The sequence below is a fragment of the Peromyscus leucopus genome, chromosome 15 (assembly GCF_004664715.2).
Source record: "Peromyscus leucopus breed LL Stock chromosome 15, UCI_PerLeu_2.1, whole genome shotgun sequence".
Classification (NCBI taxonomy): Eukaryota; Metazoa; Chordata; class Mammalia; order Rodentia; family Cricetidae; genus Peromyscus; species Peromyscus leucopus.
This window is the reverse complement of record NC_051076.1, coordinates 28,987,359-29,006,721: the sequence shown is the minus strand read 5'-3', so window position 1 is coordinate 29,006,721 and position 19,363 is coordinate 28,987,359. Positions and strand designations below refer to the sequence as shown.

Genomic DNA, 19,363 nt, shown 5'->3' with positions numbered 1-19,363 from the left:
AATAAACACAAACACAGGAGGAAATGCATAACAGAATACCCAGGGAAGGTGAATGATTTGCCTCAGCTAAAACACGTGCAGCAATAGGAATGGGGAGTAATAGAGAAGGAAACAAAACTGGAAATACAGGCATGAGCCAGGTTAAGACAGGTTCAGATGAAAGCAGATTAAACTGGAACATTAAACTTGTGCCACAACATTTCAGGGGAAATAAGCCCGCAAAGGTATAGAATTAAAGACAAAAAGAGACTGAGGCCAAATAAAGACTAGTATCAGAAGAGCTTTGAAGCCAAGCATCAATAATTCAAGCAGATCAGCAATGGCAGACACTGTAGCCGCCTCGGCAAGGCCGTTTGTCACTTGCCAGCAGGTCACCTGGTGTCTAGTGCTGACAGACGCAGTGTTAGCTAGATGAGCCAGCATCTGAATAATTTCAGCGTATCTCACAAGGTCTGTGTGAGACATGAGCCGTGCTCGGTACCTTCACTCTCCCAGGCCTGCAGCTGGTCTTGATCTCTGGTGGCACTGCCCAGCACCTCTCGGGGCACAGGCTCCATCCGAGCATCCACCTTTTCTTGGTGAGAGGAATGATCACATCCTCCAACGGCCTTCTGGAAAAAGAAGTTCAGCTCTTCGAAGTTCATGGCCTGGAGCTCCATATAAAGGTCTACCTGCTGGGCTTCTTCCAGCTCATTCCAAAACTGCAGCAGGTGCTCTTGCCCGGCTTTGGACAGCCTGAGTTTGAGGTCATTCACATTCATAGTGCTCTGGTAGTGAGGCTTTGTAAAAACGGAGTGGTAAGAGCTGTGAACCAAAAAGAGAAAAGGACTTAAGAACAGGCAGAAGTCCAACTCCAAACCGCGGGGGATTTTTCTAGTAATAAATCATACACAGCATAATGACATTTCGGTCAACAAGACCATTTGTTTGACAGTGGTCCCCCTGAGATCGTATCACCCCATCCTAACTGCCTTGGGTTATGTATGCTGCGATGCCTGCACAGTAATGAAATAGCCTAATGACATGTTTCTCAGACCACAGCCCCACCATTAAGCTATGTATGACTATGTTTTTAAGAACTCAACATTTAGAAATGAGCGTCTGCCTTTCTGACACTTAATATTTGTGAAAGCTCAGACTTAGAAGACAATAATTAGCACTGTGTGACAGTACTCTATGAAGTACTTTACTTCCAGGTCTCATCTAACTTTCCACCACTCTCCATTACCTGGAATTGTCATCACTATTCACATAGAGGAGACTCTAGCACGAAACTCAGCAGCCTGGCCCGTGGAGTGACGTGATCCCAGGCATCTCACTCACTGTCACTCTTCATATCGTTGCCGCTCTACTCCTCAGAACACTAAGCTACCACTTCATATTTCAACTGTTCTCCTTTCGCCTCGAATCATGAAATTAACTACTGTTGCATTCAGAGTACAGCAATCTTCACGGGGATGGGTACAGGACTACCTATAACTATGAAAACTGCATTTCAATTGCAACTCACACAGGAAAACAGTGAGAGCACGTGCATTATCTCTACTCACTAAAAACACAGACCCGAACTGGAAAGAAAAGTGATGCACACTTAACAATCAGGGAAGAAGACCTGTTAGTCACAAACATGAGTATTCTATGATCACAAGGCAAACTCTTTTTTTTTTTTTTTTTTTTTTTGAGACAGGATTTCTCTGTGTAGTTTTGGTGCCTGTCCTGGATCTCACTTGGTAGACCAGGCTGGCCTTGAACTCACAGAGATCCGCCTGGCTCTGCCTCCTGAGTGCTGGGATTAAAGGCATGTGTCAGCACCTCCTGGCACAAGGCAAACTCTGAAACTGCACAGAGCTAAAAAGTATGAGAATGAAGAAATATTTAGTCTACCACACACCTAGTACTGATAAATGCAAGATCTGAGATAGACACTGGCTAGAAAAAGTCACGATCTAGCTGTATCTCCAGGGTCAAACACACTGCACAGATAAGAGTAGGAAAAAGGGGGATCTTGATGGCCCTAGGGAATGAGCATGAAGAAGACGAACAGCATCAGGAAGCGAAGGCTTAAGCACAAGGACTAGATAAGGTATAGGGCGGCGCTATCCCATGAAAACCAGGCAATGGGCTGGAGACCAAAGAGAAAGCAATAGAAAGTCAACAGTGGAATGGAACACAGGGCACTGTCACCACATGCTTTAAAGATGAGAGAAAGAGCCGGGTGGTGGTAGCACACACACAGGCAGGAGGATCTCCGTGAGTTCGAGACCAGTCTGGTCTACAAAGTGAGTTCTAGGGGAGCCAGGACTGTTACAGTGAGAAACCCTGTCTCAAAAAAACAAAACAAAACAAAAAAAGACGAGAGAAAGAAGCAATGGTAAAGAATACACAGCAAAGAAAGACAGAAGAAGGAAAGCAAGCTACAACACAACCGTGGGTACGAAGAACCAAGGGGCCCGATTAGAATGGCTATCATCAAAAAAGCCAAGGAAGGCCGGGCGGTGGTGGCGCACGCCTTTAATCCCAGCACTCGGGAGGCAGAGGCAGGCGGATCTTTGTGAGTTCGAGGCCAGCCTGGGCTACCAAGTGAGTTCCAGGAAAGGCGCAAAGCTACAAAAAAAAAAAAAAAAAAAAAGCCAAGGAAGACAGCTGGGGTGGCTCACTAGGGCAAGGGCCTGCCTCCAAGTCCGAGGACCTGAGCTCCCTCCCCAGGACTCACGTGGTGAGAAGAGACAGCTGGCTGCCCTAAGATGTTCTCCAGCCTCCACACATTGGCTGTGGCCTGTGTGTGCGTGCGCGCGCGCACACACACACACACACACACACACACACACACACACACTTAAACTGTAAAAACCCTTGTATGATGCTATAGAAATCAGGATGGAGGTTGCGCAAAAACTAAAAGTAGAACTACCACACGTTCTGGCTATCACCACCACTTCAGCGCGTCTAAGTCAGCATGCAGGGATACCTACCTGCACATCCACAGTTCTCGCTGCTCTGTCAGAACAGCCAAGGTACAGAACCATCTTAGACATCCATCAACATACACACTGACAAAGGAAATATGCTGTCTAGACCAATGGGATTTTATTCAATCATAAATATTGCAATGTCATTTTCCAGAAAATGGATGGAACTAGAGACCATCAGTGAAAAAAGCCAAATTCAGACAAATATTCCATTTTTCTCTCAGATGCAGAACCTAGACCTAAAACACACATACACACACACACACGCACACGCACACGCACACACAAAAGGTCTAAAGGGAGTAGAATATAGGGATAAACAGACCAAACATAGATGTCTCTTATATGCAGAATCTAGATTTAACTATAGATATCTATTTATATGTATATATAACATGAACACAGAAGGAAGACTACATGAGAAAGAGGAAGTATGAAGGCAGAAGGAAAACAAATACGAATTAGGTATAATGATACATGTCTAAAAATGCCATAATGAAGTCCATCACTGAGGTTAAGAATCAAACTGGGTAGGTTCCTACCTCAACTCTACCATGGTCCAAGTTTGTGATTTTGATCTGGTTATTTAACCTTTCAATGCCCTAAATTTTCATGTCTACAAAACGGAAGAGACAGTTCCTAGCCAGGTGGATGCCATAATCTTAGCATTTGTGAGGATGAGGCAAGATGGAGAATCTGAGGGTCCTTTAGGCTATAGAGTGAGAATGTACCCAAGCTACAGAGCACAACCCTGTCTCAAAGGCATAGAAACAAACAAACAAAAAAGAGGAGTGCTTACCTCTAAAGTTAAGGGTATTTGTGACTTACTATGATTGGAAAGCAGTTTTGAAAGTGTCTATAAAATGCTACTGTTTAAATAAATGGGACCTCTTGAAACTGAGAAGCTTTTGCAGGGCAAAAGACACGGTCAAAAAGACAAAAAGACAGGCTACAGAATGGGAAAAGATCTTCACCAACCCCACATCTGACAGAGGATTGATTTCCACAGTATATAAAGAACTCAAGAAACTAGACATCAAAGTACTGAACAGTCCAATTAAAAAATGGGCTAAAGAGCTAAACAGAGAATTCACAAAACAAGAACTACAAATGGCTGAAAGACATCTAAAGAAATGCTCAACATCCTTAATCATCAGAGAAATGCAAATCAAAACGACTCTGAGATACCACCTTACACCTGTCAGAATGGCTACGATCAAAAACACCAATGACAGCCAATGTTGGAGAGGATGTGGAGCAAAGGGAACACTCACCCCTCCACTGTTGGTGAGAATGTAAACTTGTACAACCACTGTGGAAATCAGTATGGTGGTTTCTCAGAAAATTAGGAGTCGAACTACCTCAAGACCCAGCCATCCCACTCTTGGGCATCTACCCAAGGAATGCTGATTCATACCACAAAGATACATGCTCAGCTATGTTCATAGCAGCACTACTTGTAATAGCCAGAACCTGGAAACAACCTAGATGCCCGTCAACTGAAGAATGGATTAAGAAAATGTGGTACATATACACAATAGAGTACTACTCAGCAGAGAAAAACAATGAAAGCATGAAATTTGCAGGCAAATGGATGGAACTAGAAAAAAATCATCCTGAGTGAGGTAACCCAAACCCAGAAAAACAAACATGGTATGTACTCATTCATAAGTGGATTCTAGATATAAAATAAAGAACAATCAGACTACAACCCACAGAACCATGGAGGCTATATATATAGCATGGGAGACCTAGGACGACTGTGGCTTATAATAAGTTTTGGTTTTACTCAATTACTGAGCAAGCCTCAATGAAACATTTCACTATTAAGATAAGAATACATACTGTATCAAGCTGATAATAGAAAAATAAATTAGTTTTTAAAAATAAAAAAAAGGGCTGGAGACATGGCTCAGAGGTTAAGAGCACACTGACTGCTCTTCCAGAGGTCCTGAGTTCAATTCCCAGCAACCACATGGTGGCTCACAACCATCTATAACGAGATCTGATGCCCTCTTCTGGCCTGCAGTCATACATGCTCTATACATAATAAATAAATAAATCTTAAAAAATAAATAAATAAATAAATAAATAAATAAAAGAAAAAATGAGCTATTAAAAACAAACAAACATATTTTACTAAAGTAAAAAAAAGGGGGAACTAGGGACTCATCATTCCTCCTCTCCACATTCTATTCTTTCCCTTGTTTTATATTTTTAAATTTTTTTTATCGGTGGATTCTGCTGAAGTATCCGCTGCAGATAAGCACTGGAGGTCTCCTGCTGCAAATCACCCTCTGGAGCGATGGAAGGATCTTTTTACTGGCACTTGGAGGAGACCCGATCTGGTGTTGGTGTGGGCCCAGGGTTCTGTTTATGTCTTTCCTCAGGACAATGAGGTTGCTCTTTGGATTCCTGAAGGTGGTGTACGCCCTGTGGCTGCTGCTGAAGCCCAACATGACAGAGACGTATTGGGCCTTCATGAAAAACTCTCCCCTTCTGATGCCAATGGGGATTGAGAGCCCAATATGGCCAGCTTTGGCAAGCATTAATGTAAGCCTAGGAACTGTAGCCATGCGGTTGGATTCTCCAGAAGGTAATGTAGGGTAACTGCTTTTTCAAGTATATCTGAGAACGTGTCACCCAGACAACTTAGAGATTAAGGATAACCTGAAGGTCACTGACCTCCATTTGTTAACAGTAGCAATCCAGCTTAGCTTTTTCATTTTCACAATCCTCCTCAAGCTGGTGTAGTACCTACTTTGCAGGAGTGGCTCTGTGCAACATTTATTAGCCTCCTGAAATTCATTTAGCCCCCTTTGAAGATACCTTAAAATTTATGAGCCTGAATGTAGCCATAATAAGACCATTAGTTATGCTCCTTATGAGCTGCCTGTTTTTCCTTTCTTCTTTTTTGTTTTGTTTTTTGTTTGTTTGTTTGTTTTTGCTTTGTTTTTTGAGACAGGGTTTCTCTGTGTAGCTTTGCGCCTTTCCTGGAAACTGGCTTTGGACACCAGGCTGGCCTCGAACTCACAGAGATCTGCCTGCCTCTGCCTCCCGAGTGCTGGGTTTAAAGGTGTGCACCACCACCACCTGGCTGCCTGTTTTTTCTTTATGGTTCTTAGTTGTTCTTTTGCAGAGCTGCCAGCTTAAAGTCGTGCTGGGATCAAGAAAAATGGGCCTTGGCGGTTCGTGTTCCTGGAGTTGTATCCATACCAGTGGATGTCCACATGCTCCAGAAGAGAACTTGACATTGTTGCTGCCGCTGTTGCTGTTATAGCAGTGGCGTCCACCGCTGCTACTGTTTCTGGGATTGCCATTTCATAATTGCTTACTACAGCTAGCACAGTGGAGACCCTGGCATCAAAAGTAGCTACCACAGTTAGTTAATCTTTCATTCTATTGAGCATGATAAATTTAATTCAATAGTTATATACATTTCGATTGGCTTTGAAAATTATAAATTTATAAACTCAAGTTCCATTTACTTTTGGGATACCATCTTACAAGGACTCCAATTCACAGTAAGGCTCGTTAAGGAAGGGAATGGCTCAGGTGCCTTTAGCCTACTGGCTATGGGTGGGTTAGGACTTCTGTTGGTCTTTTCTGTGTCGAAAACACAGATTGCAAGCCCAGTGCCATTTTGAGATCTTTGGCAGCAGTTAAGTCTGCAGCTTACACACGATTGAGCCTATATGATAATGAGTATTCAGAGACGGGTAATGCCTGGGGGGGGTGGCGATCACCAACCTAACTGGAGGCGCTCCACAACCTCATATGATAGAGACTGCTGATGCCTGCATATCTGCCATGCAGTCAGGTACTGCTGCTTACCATGAACCTAATCAGATATTTTTTTTTTTTTTTTTTTATTCAATAAATTAATATAACTTAAATAAAAGAAAAAATGAGCTATTAAAAACAAACAAACATATTTTACTAAAGTAAAAAAAAGGGGAACTAGGACTCATCATTCCTCCTCTCCACATTCTATTCTTTCCCTTGTTTTATATTTTTAAATTTTTTTTATCGGTGGATTCTGCTGAAGTATCCGCTGCAGATAAGCACTGGAGGTCTCCTGCTGCAAATCACCCTCTGGAGCGATGGAAGGATCTTTTTTACTGGCACTTGGAGGAGACCCGATCTGGTGTTGGTGTGGGCCCAGGTTCTGTTTATGTCTTTCCTCAGGACAATGAGGTTGCTCTTTGGATTCCTGAAGGTGGTGTACGCCCTGTGGCTGCTGCTGAAGCCCAACATGACAGAGACGTATTGGGCCTTCATGAAAAACTCTCCCCTTCTGATGCCAATGGGGATTGAGAGCCCAATATGGCCAGCTTTGGCAAGCATTAATGTAAGCCTAGGAACTGTAGCCATGCGGTTGGATTCTCCAGAAGGTAATGTAGGGTAACTGCTTTTTCAAGTATATCTGAGAACGTGTCACCCAGACAACTTAGAGATTAAGGATAACCCTGAAGGTCACTGACCTCCATTTGTTAACAGTAGCAATCCAGCTTAGCTTTTTCATTTTCACAATCCTCCTCAAGCTGGTGTAGTACCTACTTTGCAGGAGTGGCTCTGTGCAACATTTATTAGCCTCCTGAAATTCATTTAGCCCCCTTTGAAGATACCTTAAAATTTATGAGCCTGAATGTAGCCATAATAAGACCATTAGTTATGCTCCTTATGAGCTGCCTGTTTTTCCTTTCTTCTTTTTTGTTTTGTTTTTTGTTTGTTTGTTTGTTTTTGCTTTGTTTTTTGAGACAGGGTTTCTCTGTGTAGCTTTGCGCCTTTCCTGGAAACTGGCTTTGGACACCAGGCTGGCCTCGAACTCACAGAGATCTGCCTGCCTCTGCCTCCCGAGTGCTGGGTTTAAAGGTGTGCACCACCACCACCTGGCTGCCTGTTTTTTCTTTATGGTTCTTAGTTGTTCTTTTGCAGAGCTGCCAGCTTAAAGTCGTGCTGGGATCAAGAAAAATGGGCCTTGGCGGTTCGTGTTCCTGGAGTTGTATCCATACCAGTGGATGTCCACATGCTCCAGAAGAGAACTTGACATTGTTGCTGCCGCTGTTGCTGTTATAGCAGTGGCGTCCACCGCTGCTACTGTTTCTGGGATTGCCATTTCATAATTGCTTACTACAGCTAGCACAGTGGAGACCCTGGCATCAAAAGTAGCTACCACAGTTAGTTAATCTTTCATTCTATTGAGCATGATAAATTTAATTCAATAGTTATATACATTTCGATTGGCTTTGAAAATTATAAATTTATAAACTCAAGTTCCATTTACTTTTGGGATACCATCTTACAAGGACTCCAATTCACAGTAAGGCTCGTTAAGGAAGGGAATGGCTCAGGTGCCTTTAGCCTACTGGCTATGGGTGGGTTAGGACTTCTGTTGGTCTTTTCTGTGTCGAAAACACAGATTGCAAGCCCAGTGCCATTTTGAGATCTTTGGCAGCAGTTAAGTCTGCAGCTTACACACGATTGAGCCTATATGATAATGAGTATTCAGAGACGGGTAATGCCTGGGGGGGGTGGCGATCACCAACCTAACTGGAGGCGCTCACCAACCTAAGATAGAGCACCTGTGTGGCCTGGGCAGGTATCTCCATGACAGGTAAGGTGACCTGCTGATGTCCCATGCAACCTAAGTCAGAAGCTCATTTTTTTTTTTTTTTTTTTTTGGTTTTTCGAGACAGGATTTCTCTGTGTAGCTTTGCGCCTTTCTTGGGACTCACTTGGTAGCCCAGGCTGGCCTCGAACTCACAGAGATCCGCCTGCCTCTGCCTCCCAAGTGTTGGGATTAAAGGCGTGCGCCACCAACGCCCAGCCAGAAGCTCATTTTTTAGTATAAGGGGGACCTGTAGGGTCCTGGCCCCTGTTTTGGATAACTGTTGCCTTGCTTGCTGACCTTGACCTTGGTATCCTCCCTATGCTAATTCCCTGCCGGGTTCCACCCTCATGAATGCTTAAGGAAGTTTCTTGTCTGTGTATCCTGCATAATGGGCATTAACAGCTTAGATGCAAGACTGTAAAACATCAGTAGCGAACTTCTGCCGAACGTCTGCCCTCCAGGGTTCTCCCATTATGCTGTAAGCCTGTATTTAAGACCTCTTCCCTCCTTCAATAAACAGCATTCAGCATTAAATAAAATAAAATAAACAATAACAACAAAAAAGAGCATGGGGCCAAAAAAAAAAAATGCTACTGTTTAAAGACATGAAATCTGCACTCCACAGCGCTAAGTCCCAACCTTTTGAACATGAGAGAGCTATTATGTGAGTGGGACAAAGCTATAAAGTTTATCAGATACAAGAAAAGATCTACTCAATAGGAGCAATTAAAAAAAAAAGGTGCCTCCCAGAATAATACATTCAGAGAAGATCAGGCCATGGATGGCAGCAGTTGTCTAAAGGCCACTGCAGTCTTCTACAAGGGGACAGATTCTGAGCATCAAATCCTTCAGTGACTTCATCACACGAACATCACAACACAGTGAGCACAAACAGGGGTAGGTCAATCACTCTGCTTGCCTTCTTGATGGAACCAAGACCCATAGGAAACACAAGATGAATGGGCTGTTGCTAATGAAACACCAACTGTCTCACAGCAAACTTTTACAAGTTTACTTGTAGTAATCACCAAGGATGCAGCCAAGTATCCTGCTACATTACAAGGGCAATGACGTCATTAGAACTTTTTCACTTATACCATAATCAGCATGGTACAGCAGCCCAGCATGGTTTGCTGATGGTGGCACAGAACTACAGTGAGTTGTGCTGGCCCCCAGTCACCCTCCTCACTATGTGAATAGGTTACCTATGAAAGCTGCCTTTCAGCCAGGTGGTGGTGGCACATACCTTTAATCCCAGGCAGAGGCAGGTGGATCTCTGAGTTCAAGGGCAGCCTGGTCTGCAGAATGAGTTCCAGTACAGCCAGGGCTACACAGAGAAATCTTGTCTCAAAAAAAAGTATTTCAACTGATGTCTAAGTTTCAAGAGTCATACCACTTATTTTTTTAAAGCATGTAATAAGATAGTTGGTGCATGTATAAAATTCTCAAAGAATATTTTTTAAATAATTAAATAAAAAAATAAGACAAGAGGGAGAGGTATATTTGTATTATTTTGCAAAGAATGGTTGCTAGGGTCTCATGTACAGCCCTGTGTTTGTCAAGACTTGAAGGAGCATGTTGTAGTCGGAAGATCAGTGGAGACATGTGTAACCAAAGAAGGGGTCCTACTTCTTGGCTCCTCCCTTTAGTCGCGCCCCCACCAGCATCTGACCCTGTGCAAATAATTTCACTTCCTGACGTATGCATTTCCTCATGAGACAACCCAGCCTTTTTCATATATTCTTAAGGGTCAAAAACAAAGAGGACTCTGTCTACTAAGTGCACATACAAACATACTATGACAAATGTTAAGTAGAACTGTTCCTTAAAAGTCATTCAAAGCTGGGCGAGTCTCTAATCCCAGCACTCGGAAGGCAAAAGCAAGCCAATCTCTGTGAGTTCAAGTCCAGCTTGGTCTATGGGGGAAGTTCTAGGACAGCCAAGGCTACACAGAGAAATCTTGTCTTGGAAACAACAACAGTCACTCAATACCCTTCCCCTTTAGGTGCTTAAAAAAAATGTATTTATGCAAATAAAACAACTCATGGTAAACTTTGACATCTGAGCCCAGAACACCCGCAGTCTACAAAGGTTACCAAGGTCCTATCAGCTCATTCACATGTTATGTAACACTCACAAGCATGATTTATGCTTATCTGACATAGTTCTACCATCAGTACAGTACCATAGTTCCTACTACTACTGGTAAGAGGGCTGTGTGTATAAGTAAATGGTATACAGCAACAGAGAAAGAAGTAAAGACATGGTTTTATACTGACAACAAATATCTAAAAGCTAGAAATCTGCACTAGAAATTATGACTAAATTTGGTATATGCCTATAACCTAACACATCTGGATGAACACAAATGACAGTTATCAAACATGCCTTTATTAGAATTTAAATGCCATATTAAAGAGGTCCAGTATTTCCCATTTCCTCCACCCTTCCCCCCCCCCCACCTCTGCTGTTAAATGTCCTAAAAAATGGGTTAGTAAACCCCTTTTGAAAAAAGGGTACCAAGCCAACGGTAGTGGCACATGACTTTAATCCCAGCACTTGAGAAGAAGCAGAGGCAGGTAGGTGGATCTCTGTGAGTTCGAGGCCAGACTGGTCTACAAAGCTAGTTTCAGAACAGCCAGGGTTGCACTGAGACATGTGTCTCGAAACCTCGCTACCCCCCCATTCCTCCCCACAAAAGAAAGAAATGAAAAAAAAAAAAAAAAAAAGTATGGAGACTGAATCCTAACCACTAACAGCACAGACTATGAAGTCTTTTTCCCCTAAGCCAAGTGAGTCAACTAACTGAGAAATAGACAAATGCCTTCAGTTCCTAGCAAACCCTTGGGTCCACGCCCAGTGAACTTCACCTCCAAGTCCCTAAACTTTTGCCTCACACAAATACACACATATTAGCATAATCACTACCACCCGATTTCAGATTTCATCAGGCCAAACTTTAAAAAAATCTTCAAGAGCATATGTGAGCTCCCAGTCCTCCAGGCCCATGCTTCTACCAGGCCAATAGCGGGGAAACCCTGAAATCTGAACCCTCTCCCACGATCAACATCAAGAGAGGCAGGGACGTGGAAAGCCGGTCCAGTGCTAGCCACATCCCCCATTGCGATCCCCTGTCCTTGTCTGAGCTCTCAATTCCTGCTCTCGTTCGTCCAAAACACCCCAACTCTTTCCCCTGACAGTTCTAGCGACCACTTATTCCCAACGGGGACCCCCCAGATATGGCACAACTCTTCCCGAACCCTGGCTTGAGATCCTCGTGGTTCTTCTTCCCCAGCCAGGTGAGGGCCCACTCGCAACAGCGCTGACACGCGCCGGGGACTCCATCACCGCCCCAGACTCCTCTCCCGGGTCCCCCCAAGTCCCTCCGCGCGTCCCAGCCCTGCCGTGACACAGCCCACGCCCCTCCGGAGCTGCGGACAGCCGGCGCGGAGCACCGTGCGGCGACGCGTGGACGGTCGGCGCGCTTAGACATGGGACCGCGCGTTGTGGGGGAGGAGGGACCCTACCTCCCTCGGCGCTCCCGCGGCTCCGCCCGGCTCCGGCTCCGGCTCCGGCTCCTTTGGCTTGACTACTCGCCGGCGTCCCGCGCCCGCGTGGAATATATACCGTCATCCGGGGTGGGGGGGCCGGGGCGGCGGGGCGGGCCGCTAGCGGCGGCGATGAGGAGCGCGGGCCCCGGCCACCCCGCCCCTCTCGCCGTAGTGACTGGCTGCGGCCACTGGGCGGAGCGGAAGCCTGCCGGCCCGACACGTCAACCACCAAGAGCCGGCCAAAGGGGCGGACACCGGCGAGTGGAAGGCGGGGTCTTCGCGTCACTCAGACTTCTGACCAATGGGATGGCTCGGCGTCCTGTCAGTCTGAGGCACCGCCCCCTCACGCACTGGCGAGGGGGCGGGACCCTCTGCGCGCGCGGCCTGGGGGGGGAGGGTAAGGCCCGGCGGAGGTGCTGCCTTGGCGACCAGCGGCTAGGCGGGGCCTCGGAGTCACCTCGGGGTGGGTCGGTGTGCCCGGTGCCCGAGTGGAGCGGGGCGCGGGCACGGTGTCTCCAGGTGACGGATTTCCGAACACCCACGCGTTCGGAAACCGGGGAAAGACCCGCCGGTTTCTGGGCAGAGATCCCTCCGGGGCGGACCTGTGACCTTAGGCTAGCTGCTTTCTCCAGATACCTAGCTGCCAAGTCAGTGCCTCAGGCTTCCTCTATCATTGTCTCCTGAGTCTCACCCGTGTGAAGCCAGCGGGGTTGCCTTTTGCACAGACACAAGTGAAAGAAGAAATGCAAGCAAAAAGGATTGGATAACCCGAGGTCCTCAGAGGGAAGAGCCAATGTGCAACTGCCCTGTGACACCATCGGCCGCGGGTGTGCACATGCAGCCTGTGTTCTCAATGTTATGAAGCTGCATTTATATTTAAAGTTATGTTGGGTTTTGCAGGTTCTAAAAGAGAGTCCAATTTGTTGAGATATCAAAAACATCTAAATCTAACATACCTTGTAGATAGGCTTTTCTGGTTAAATTTTCGACGGTTTTCTTAGTCATTCTTGCCTATTCATTTTTCATTCAGACTTTACTACCAATTGATGTCACTTAGAAATTTTATCTTTTAACGGGGGTGTCATTTGTAAATTAAAAGATAGTTTTCCATTCGATAAGGAACTTTTTTTTTTTTTTTTTTGGTTTTTCGAGACAGGGTTTCTCTGTGTAGCTTTGCGCCTTTCCTGGAGCTCACTTGGTAGCCCAGGCTGGCCTCGAACTCACAGAGATCTGCCTGGCTCTGCCTCCCGAGTGCTGGGATTAAAGGTGTGCGCCACCAACGCCCGGCCTCGATAAGGAACTTTTGTGGCTTTAGGGCATTTAGACAACTACCCAGACAACTCAAAAAAATCTTTAACCTCCAGAGGTTAAATGGATAGATGAATGGGTGGCCAGAGAGTTAAACACAGCCTTGTGGAAAAGGATCAAGGACAGGGGTGTGGTATGTTAGCAGTATTTGCTTGGCCTTAGGCTTGCACACCCTTTGGCATCCTGTCATATGCCACGTCACCTGAGAAGCTGTAAATGCCACCCACAATGACGTTGATAGTGCCAGATGTGCCCTCTTAGAGCAAGAATAACAATGGGAGTGTGTTCTCTGGTTTTCATACTTCCAGTTTTGAAAGCACTTAAATGAAGACTACAGAGCCTGTGCACAGTGGGGATTGCCCAGAATCCCTTGATCTTTCCAAAGGCGTGTCCCTGGGGTTGAACTATTAAGAACAACCTGGCAGCTTCGTAACAAAGACCATATTGTTCAAGCTGCACTTATTGAGTTAGTCTATGCTAGACCCTATGACAGATACCACGGGGATCAAGACTGTTTCTTCGAGGAATTTCTAGTACGGTAAGAGGCAGGGAAGGTAGATGCTCCTTTTGTCAAAATGGAGAGCCATGAGGGAAGCAGCAAATGGTCAAATAAAGGCCCTCAGAGCTCAGGGAGAGCTCCAAAATAGACCCATAGTTCCCATAGTGAGGGACAACCTCCTGCTTCTGAAGGCTGCTCTTTGGTACTCAGTCTTTATGATAGAGGCTTTTATATATTTTCCAACTGGCAACCTCAGCACCTTGCTAACTCCTGTTATCTCCTTGATACGAATAATTTTTTTTAAGACCAGGAAGTTTGTCCAAAGATTTTTTTTTTTTAATTGGGAAGGGAAATATCTACCTAAGAGTGCTACTAAATACACTGTGGAGTTTGAAGTATCCAAAGGGAATACTTAACTGGGCAGTGGTGGCACACCACTCGGGAAGCAGAGACTGGCAGATCTGTGAGTTCCAGGACAGCCTGGTCTACAGAGTAAATTACAGGACAGCCTGGGCTGTTACACAGAGAATCCCTGTCTCAACCCCTGCCCCCCTCCCAAAAAAAAGAAAGAAAGAAAGAAATATTTGTCAAAAGTTACATATTTTTAGTAATACCAGCTCAACCTGGTTAAAAATAAGAAGAAATGGGTAATACTTTCATCTATTAGATGTATGGGTGGATAGATGAATGGGTAGATGATAGTTAGATTGATATTATGAGCTCTGGAAAGAAAAGATCACCCTGAACTTCAATTTACACAAAATTGAGAAAATAGCACAATAGGTTTTACAGAGTTGGGAAGGGAAAGGAGAAAGTGCTAGCCTATAGTAGCTAGATAAGAAACGTTTGTAGCTCAGTCCCCAGAAACACACACAAACACACACACAAGTATTGTTGGGATATGAGATGCTTTAATATATATTGTAATTGTTATTGCATGTTAGTTATACATATTAATGAGTTTCACTGTGATTTTCCATATATATATCATTTCATGTATATCATCAATATATAGATGAAGGGGTGTGTGTGTATGGCCACCCTCCTTAATACCTTCTGAGAAAAGATGCTTTAAATGAATCATTATTGTGAAACAATTTAAAATTTGAAAATGCCACATAGCAATAATAGGTTTTATTTTTTTATATGAAGACAATGAGATTATGGTAATTTTTATATTGTTTTGGGTGGACATATTTTACTAAATTGTAAATTATTTCAATGTTGTGAAATGTTACTTAACAACAAAAACAGCCACGTGGCGTTACTGATTTTCCCAGGAACGTGTCTGGTATGTGGCAGTCTGCCCGCATTTTCTTGTTTCTCATAATCCATTATGACCCACCTGGTTTTTTTTAAGTGTGCTGGTACTTGGGGCTGCGACACCAGAGGAGTCTTCCCTCCATTGTCCTGAACATGATGGCTGCAGCTGGTTCGTAGATAGAGATTTTTGTCAGCAAGATTCACAAAGCACCAGGAGAGTCTAGGCTCAGACTGGGTCAGGGCAAGGCCTGAGCACTCATGACATCACTATTTCCAGGAGGGCGCAGACAAGTGGGTGGTGAACTGATTAGCATTTTGACTTTCTTATGACAGTTTCCTAGGACGTAAGGAATTTATTCTCTTGGGAGATGATACGGGCTTAGCTCACCACTCCTCCCACACTTAAATTTCCTGTAGTTCAGGGTATGTTTTGGAATATTGTGAAATGAAGAAAACACCCTGTTAAATGTCAGAATTTTTTCACCCAGTATGTTCTATGCCTTCCTAACATTCACACAGTCCTCTAGGATTTTGAGCTAGACAGTTTATCTAGAATGCGTAGGATGCTAGGAGTGATACCCAAGAGTGGGTAAATACACAGTCCTTCATAACTGACTCCAACCTCAGAAGCACATACGTCACTGAATGAAATAGACTAGAAAGTAAAAAAGAAGAGTGTCGGTGTGTGATGACTCCAGGGAGAGCAAGGCTTTGTATGGTAGGAGACTGCATTCCATCCCAGTAGTGTTGGCCATCTGATCTGGCCCTTAATAAAGATACAGCTTTGTCCAAAGTGAAGTGATTTACTTAAGGATTAAACTGATAGGAAGGCATAAAAGTAAGTTTCAAAGTCAAGCTATTACTAAATAGCAGCATTGCTTTGCAAGTAATGAGTATGAAAATAATCCAATAATTAAAAAGTTCAATCATGATAATAAATTGCTCCAATACTTTTTCCTCTTAAAAACTAAGTGGCTCATACTGTGATAGTTATTCTTCATTGTCAACTTGACAAGATTTAGAATCACCATGGAAACAAATCTCTGGGCATTTTTTTGTGAGAGTTTTTTTTTTTTTTTTTTTTACATTAAGTTGGAAGACTCAACCTAAATGTAGGAAGTACCATTCCATAGGCCAGGGGCCACCAGAATCACAAGGGTCAAAGGAGCCAAAAAGCAGCATTTATATCTCTACCTCTGCTTCCTGACAATGGACACACAATATGATCAGCTACCTGCTGCTCTTGCCTTCCACACCTTCCCTGCCTTGATAGACTGCATCCCCTCAAACTGTGAGCCAAGACAGATCTTCCTTCTTTAAGCTGCTGCTATCAAATGTTTTGTCTCAACAATGGGACAAGGAACTAAGACATCGCCATTGTGAATTCCAGGTCAAACACTGAAGTTATTGTCTGGAACGTCTAATGCAGACAGCCTCACAGTGCTGTGGTCTCCAGGGGATGACAGCTGGCCTATGGATAGAACTAGAATAGAGATCTATTTTGTTCCAAACCTGCCTTCCCACAGATGCGGTGGCTGTTGAGCCATCCACCACTGCTTTGCTACACAGCTGTCCAGGATAGTGTCTCTCAGAGGTAAATGTTTCTCAAAATGTAGTTTGGATGTATTGTACACTTTACCTTGGAGGCTCCTCAGCTCAACATGAATCATGTACATAAGGTTATCACAAGTTATTTCTGCTGGAGCTATCTCTTAGCCTCATATTTTGTCTTTAGGAGTACTTACTAAATTTGCTCTATATTGTTTCAAGTAATCTCTATTTTTTATTTTCTGTGTATGTGTGTTTTTTCTTCATATATGTCTGTGTACCACTTTCATTCCTGGTGCCTGCAGAGGCCAGAAGAGAGAGCATCAGATGCCCTGAGACTGGAGTTACAGATGTTTATAAGCTATTGTTTGGGTGCTAGGAACTGAACTCGGGTCCTTTGGAAAATTACCTGTGCTCTTACTGCTGAGCCATCTCTCCAGCCCCTACAGTTAATATCTTAAATAAAGAAAGGATTTAAAAAAAAATCTGTTCTACCCTCTACAAAATCTCAGACGTAGCAAGAAATTCCTAAGCATTTCTTTGTTCTAGGCCCCATATCTTCTCTTGGTCTGTGTCACTTACTATTAGTTAAGGAAGATAGGACCTAGGTCACAATGAAAGTCTCAAGCAATGCCAGTTGGCTTTACATCAGAACTAAACTATAGAAGTATGATCTTAAAGCTTACTTGGAGGTAGTGTGTTGTGAATGAAAATAATCTCAGGACTCAGGAGGCAGAGTCAAGTTCCAGATCAGGCTGGCTTCATAACACTATGCAGGAAAACTGGGAGGGAAAGGTTTACTCAGATTCTCAGGGTCATTGTCTAATTAGCTTCTGTGTCCCCACAGCATTGGCTTATTCACTTAACTTATTCTAGACAACTCAGCATAATAGATGAGCACATGAACTCCAATGTCAGACAGAATGAGTTTGAATTGTGCCTCTGTCTGCAATCCCTAGTTTAATGTCATTAACAAGTTACTTAATATCTTCGGGCCCCATCAGGGATAATAATAAGACCTACCTACTAGGGTTGCTGTGAGGATTATTATTTTTGTAATACTTAAGAGTAATTTCTAACACAATAAAAATTGCAAATCTTTGCTTGAAAATTAGTATTTGCTGAACTTCATGGCGTGTCAGGAAATAGGATATGAGTTTGAAGAGAGTTTGATTACTCCCCTCTCTTTGAGTTTGAACAGGACTCTTTTCTAATTAATACAGTTTGCAAAAGGTGATGGGATATTACTATTGTTTAAATGTTCCCACCAAAACTCATTGAAATTTAATCTCTATTATAAAGTATTAAGAAACAAACTAAATGGGACACAGAAGAGTTGATTAGATCACGAGGACTCACTGGGCATGGTGGCACACACCTTTAATCCCAGCACTCAGGACACACAGACAATGAGCTCAGTGAGTTTGAGGCTAGCCTGGTCTACAAAGTGAGTTCCAGGACAGGCATGGCTGTTATACAGAGAAACCCTGTCTCCAAATCCACACAAACACACACACACACACACACACACACACACACACACACACACACACAGTTAGATCATGAGGACTCAGGAATGGTTTAATAAGCTAGTTTAATGGCTTGATGGATTAGTTTTAGAACAGGTCTATTATAAAAAGTTTGGTTCTCCTCTTGTGTGCACACTTCTTGCTTTGTGATACCCCCTGTTGCCTGGGGACTCTGCAGTGTTCCTACCCATAATCTTGGACCTCCTAGCCTCTAGAATTGTGAGCTAAACAAACCTCTATTTATATTTATAAACAACCCAGTCTGTAATGCTAAGTTATAGCAATATAAAATAAACAGAACTATGTGATATGGCAAAAGGGATGGAATGTCCCATGGAATGTTCTTTTGTGCTAGACTTCTTTCTAGTGGACTTACCTTCATTATTCTGCTAGTCAATGGCTATGGATTGAACTGCATGGCAAAGAATTGCTTGTAGCTTCTAGATACTAAGAGTAGCCTCCAGACAACATAAATAAAAATGAGGTGCATGCATGCTGGCTCATTCCTGTAATCTTAGCACATAGGAAGCAAAATCACAAAATTCAGTTTGAGCCTGGGCTACATAGTGGGATGCTAACTCAAGACAACACTACTACCAATGAAAACATAAACAACAGGCCTGTAGTTTTCAATCCTGAAAACACAAGGAAACAGTTCGATAGTGCATTCCTCTCTGGTGAGACTCCAGGGTAGGAAGCCTCGGATCTGATACCTTGATTGCAGCCTTGTGAGCAATCTTCAAACAGAAGACTTGGCTACAAGAGCAGACTGGAGAAAACCATCCAACCATGCTGTCTGGTCTGACTTTCTGACTTTAGTTCACAACCAAGACAAGCTCGATCTCTCATTAGGTAAAGTGCTTGCCACCAAGCCTGACAATCCCCGGAGTTCAATCCCTAGGCCCCACATGATGAAAGGAAATAACTCACAGAGGGGGGGGGGAGAGAAAGAGGGGGAGAGAGAGAGAGGGAGAGACAGACACACACAGAGACAGATAGATATGTTATGGGATTTTTATGTATTATGTGAAGGTGTGTTTCTGTGATTGATGTAATAAAAAGCTGAATAGCCAATAGCTAGG

The 19,363-nt window shown here is 43.8% G+C and overlaps 1 protein-coding gene across 3 annotated transcripts in view; it reads right to left on the bottom strand.

The window, feature by feature from the left end:
• Nucleotides 1–12,310, bottom strand: part of Uap1 (UDP-N-acetylglucosamine pyrophosphorylase 1) — a 41,589-nt gene extending 29,279 nt beyond the window's left edge. Inside the window, exons 1-2 of one of the 3 annotated variants that reach the window (XM_028864343.2) lie at nt 12,111–12,310; nt 482–804 (exon numbers count right to left, since the gene is read on the bottom strand). In XM_028864343.2, the coding sequence (XP_028720176.1) occupies nt 482–761 (280 nt within the window). In that variant the 5' untranslated portion in view covers nt 762–804; nt 12,111–12,310. The remainder of the gene's footprint in view (nt 1–481; nt 805–12,110) is intronic. The other 2 variants (XM_028864345.2, XM_037211283.1) reach the window with 2 other exon arrangements.
• Nucleotides 12,311–19,363: the final 7,053 nt, after the last annotated feature.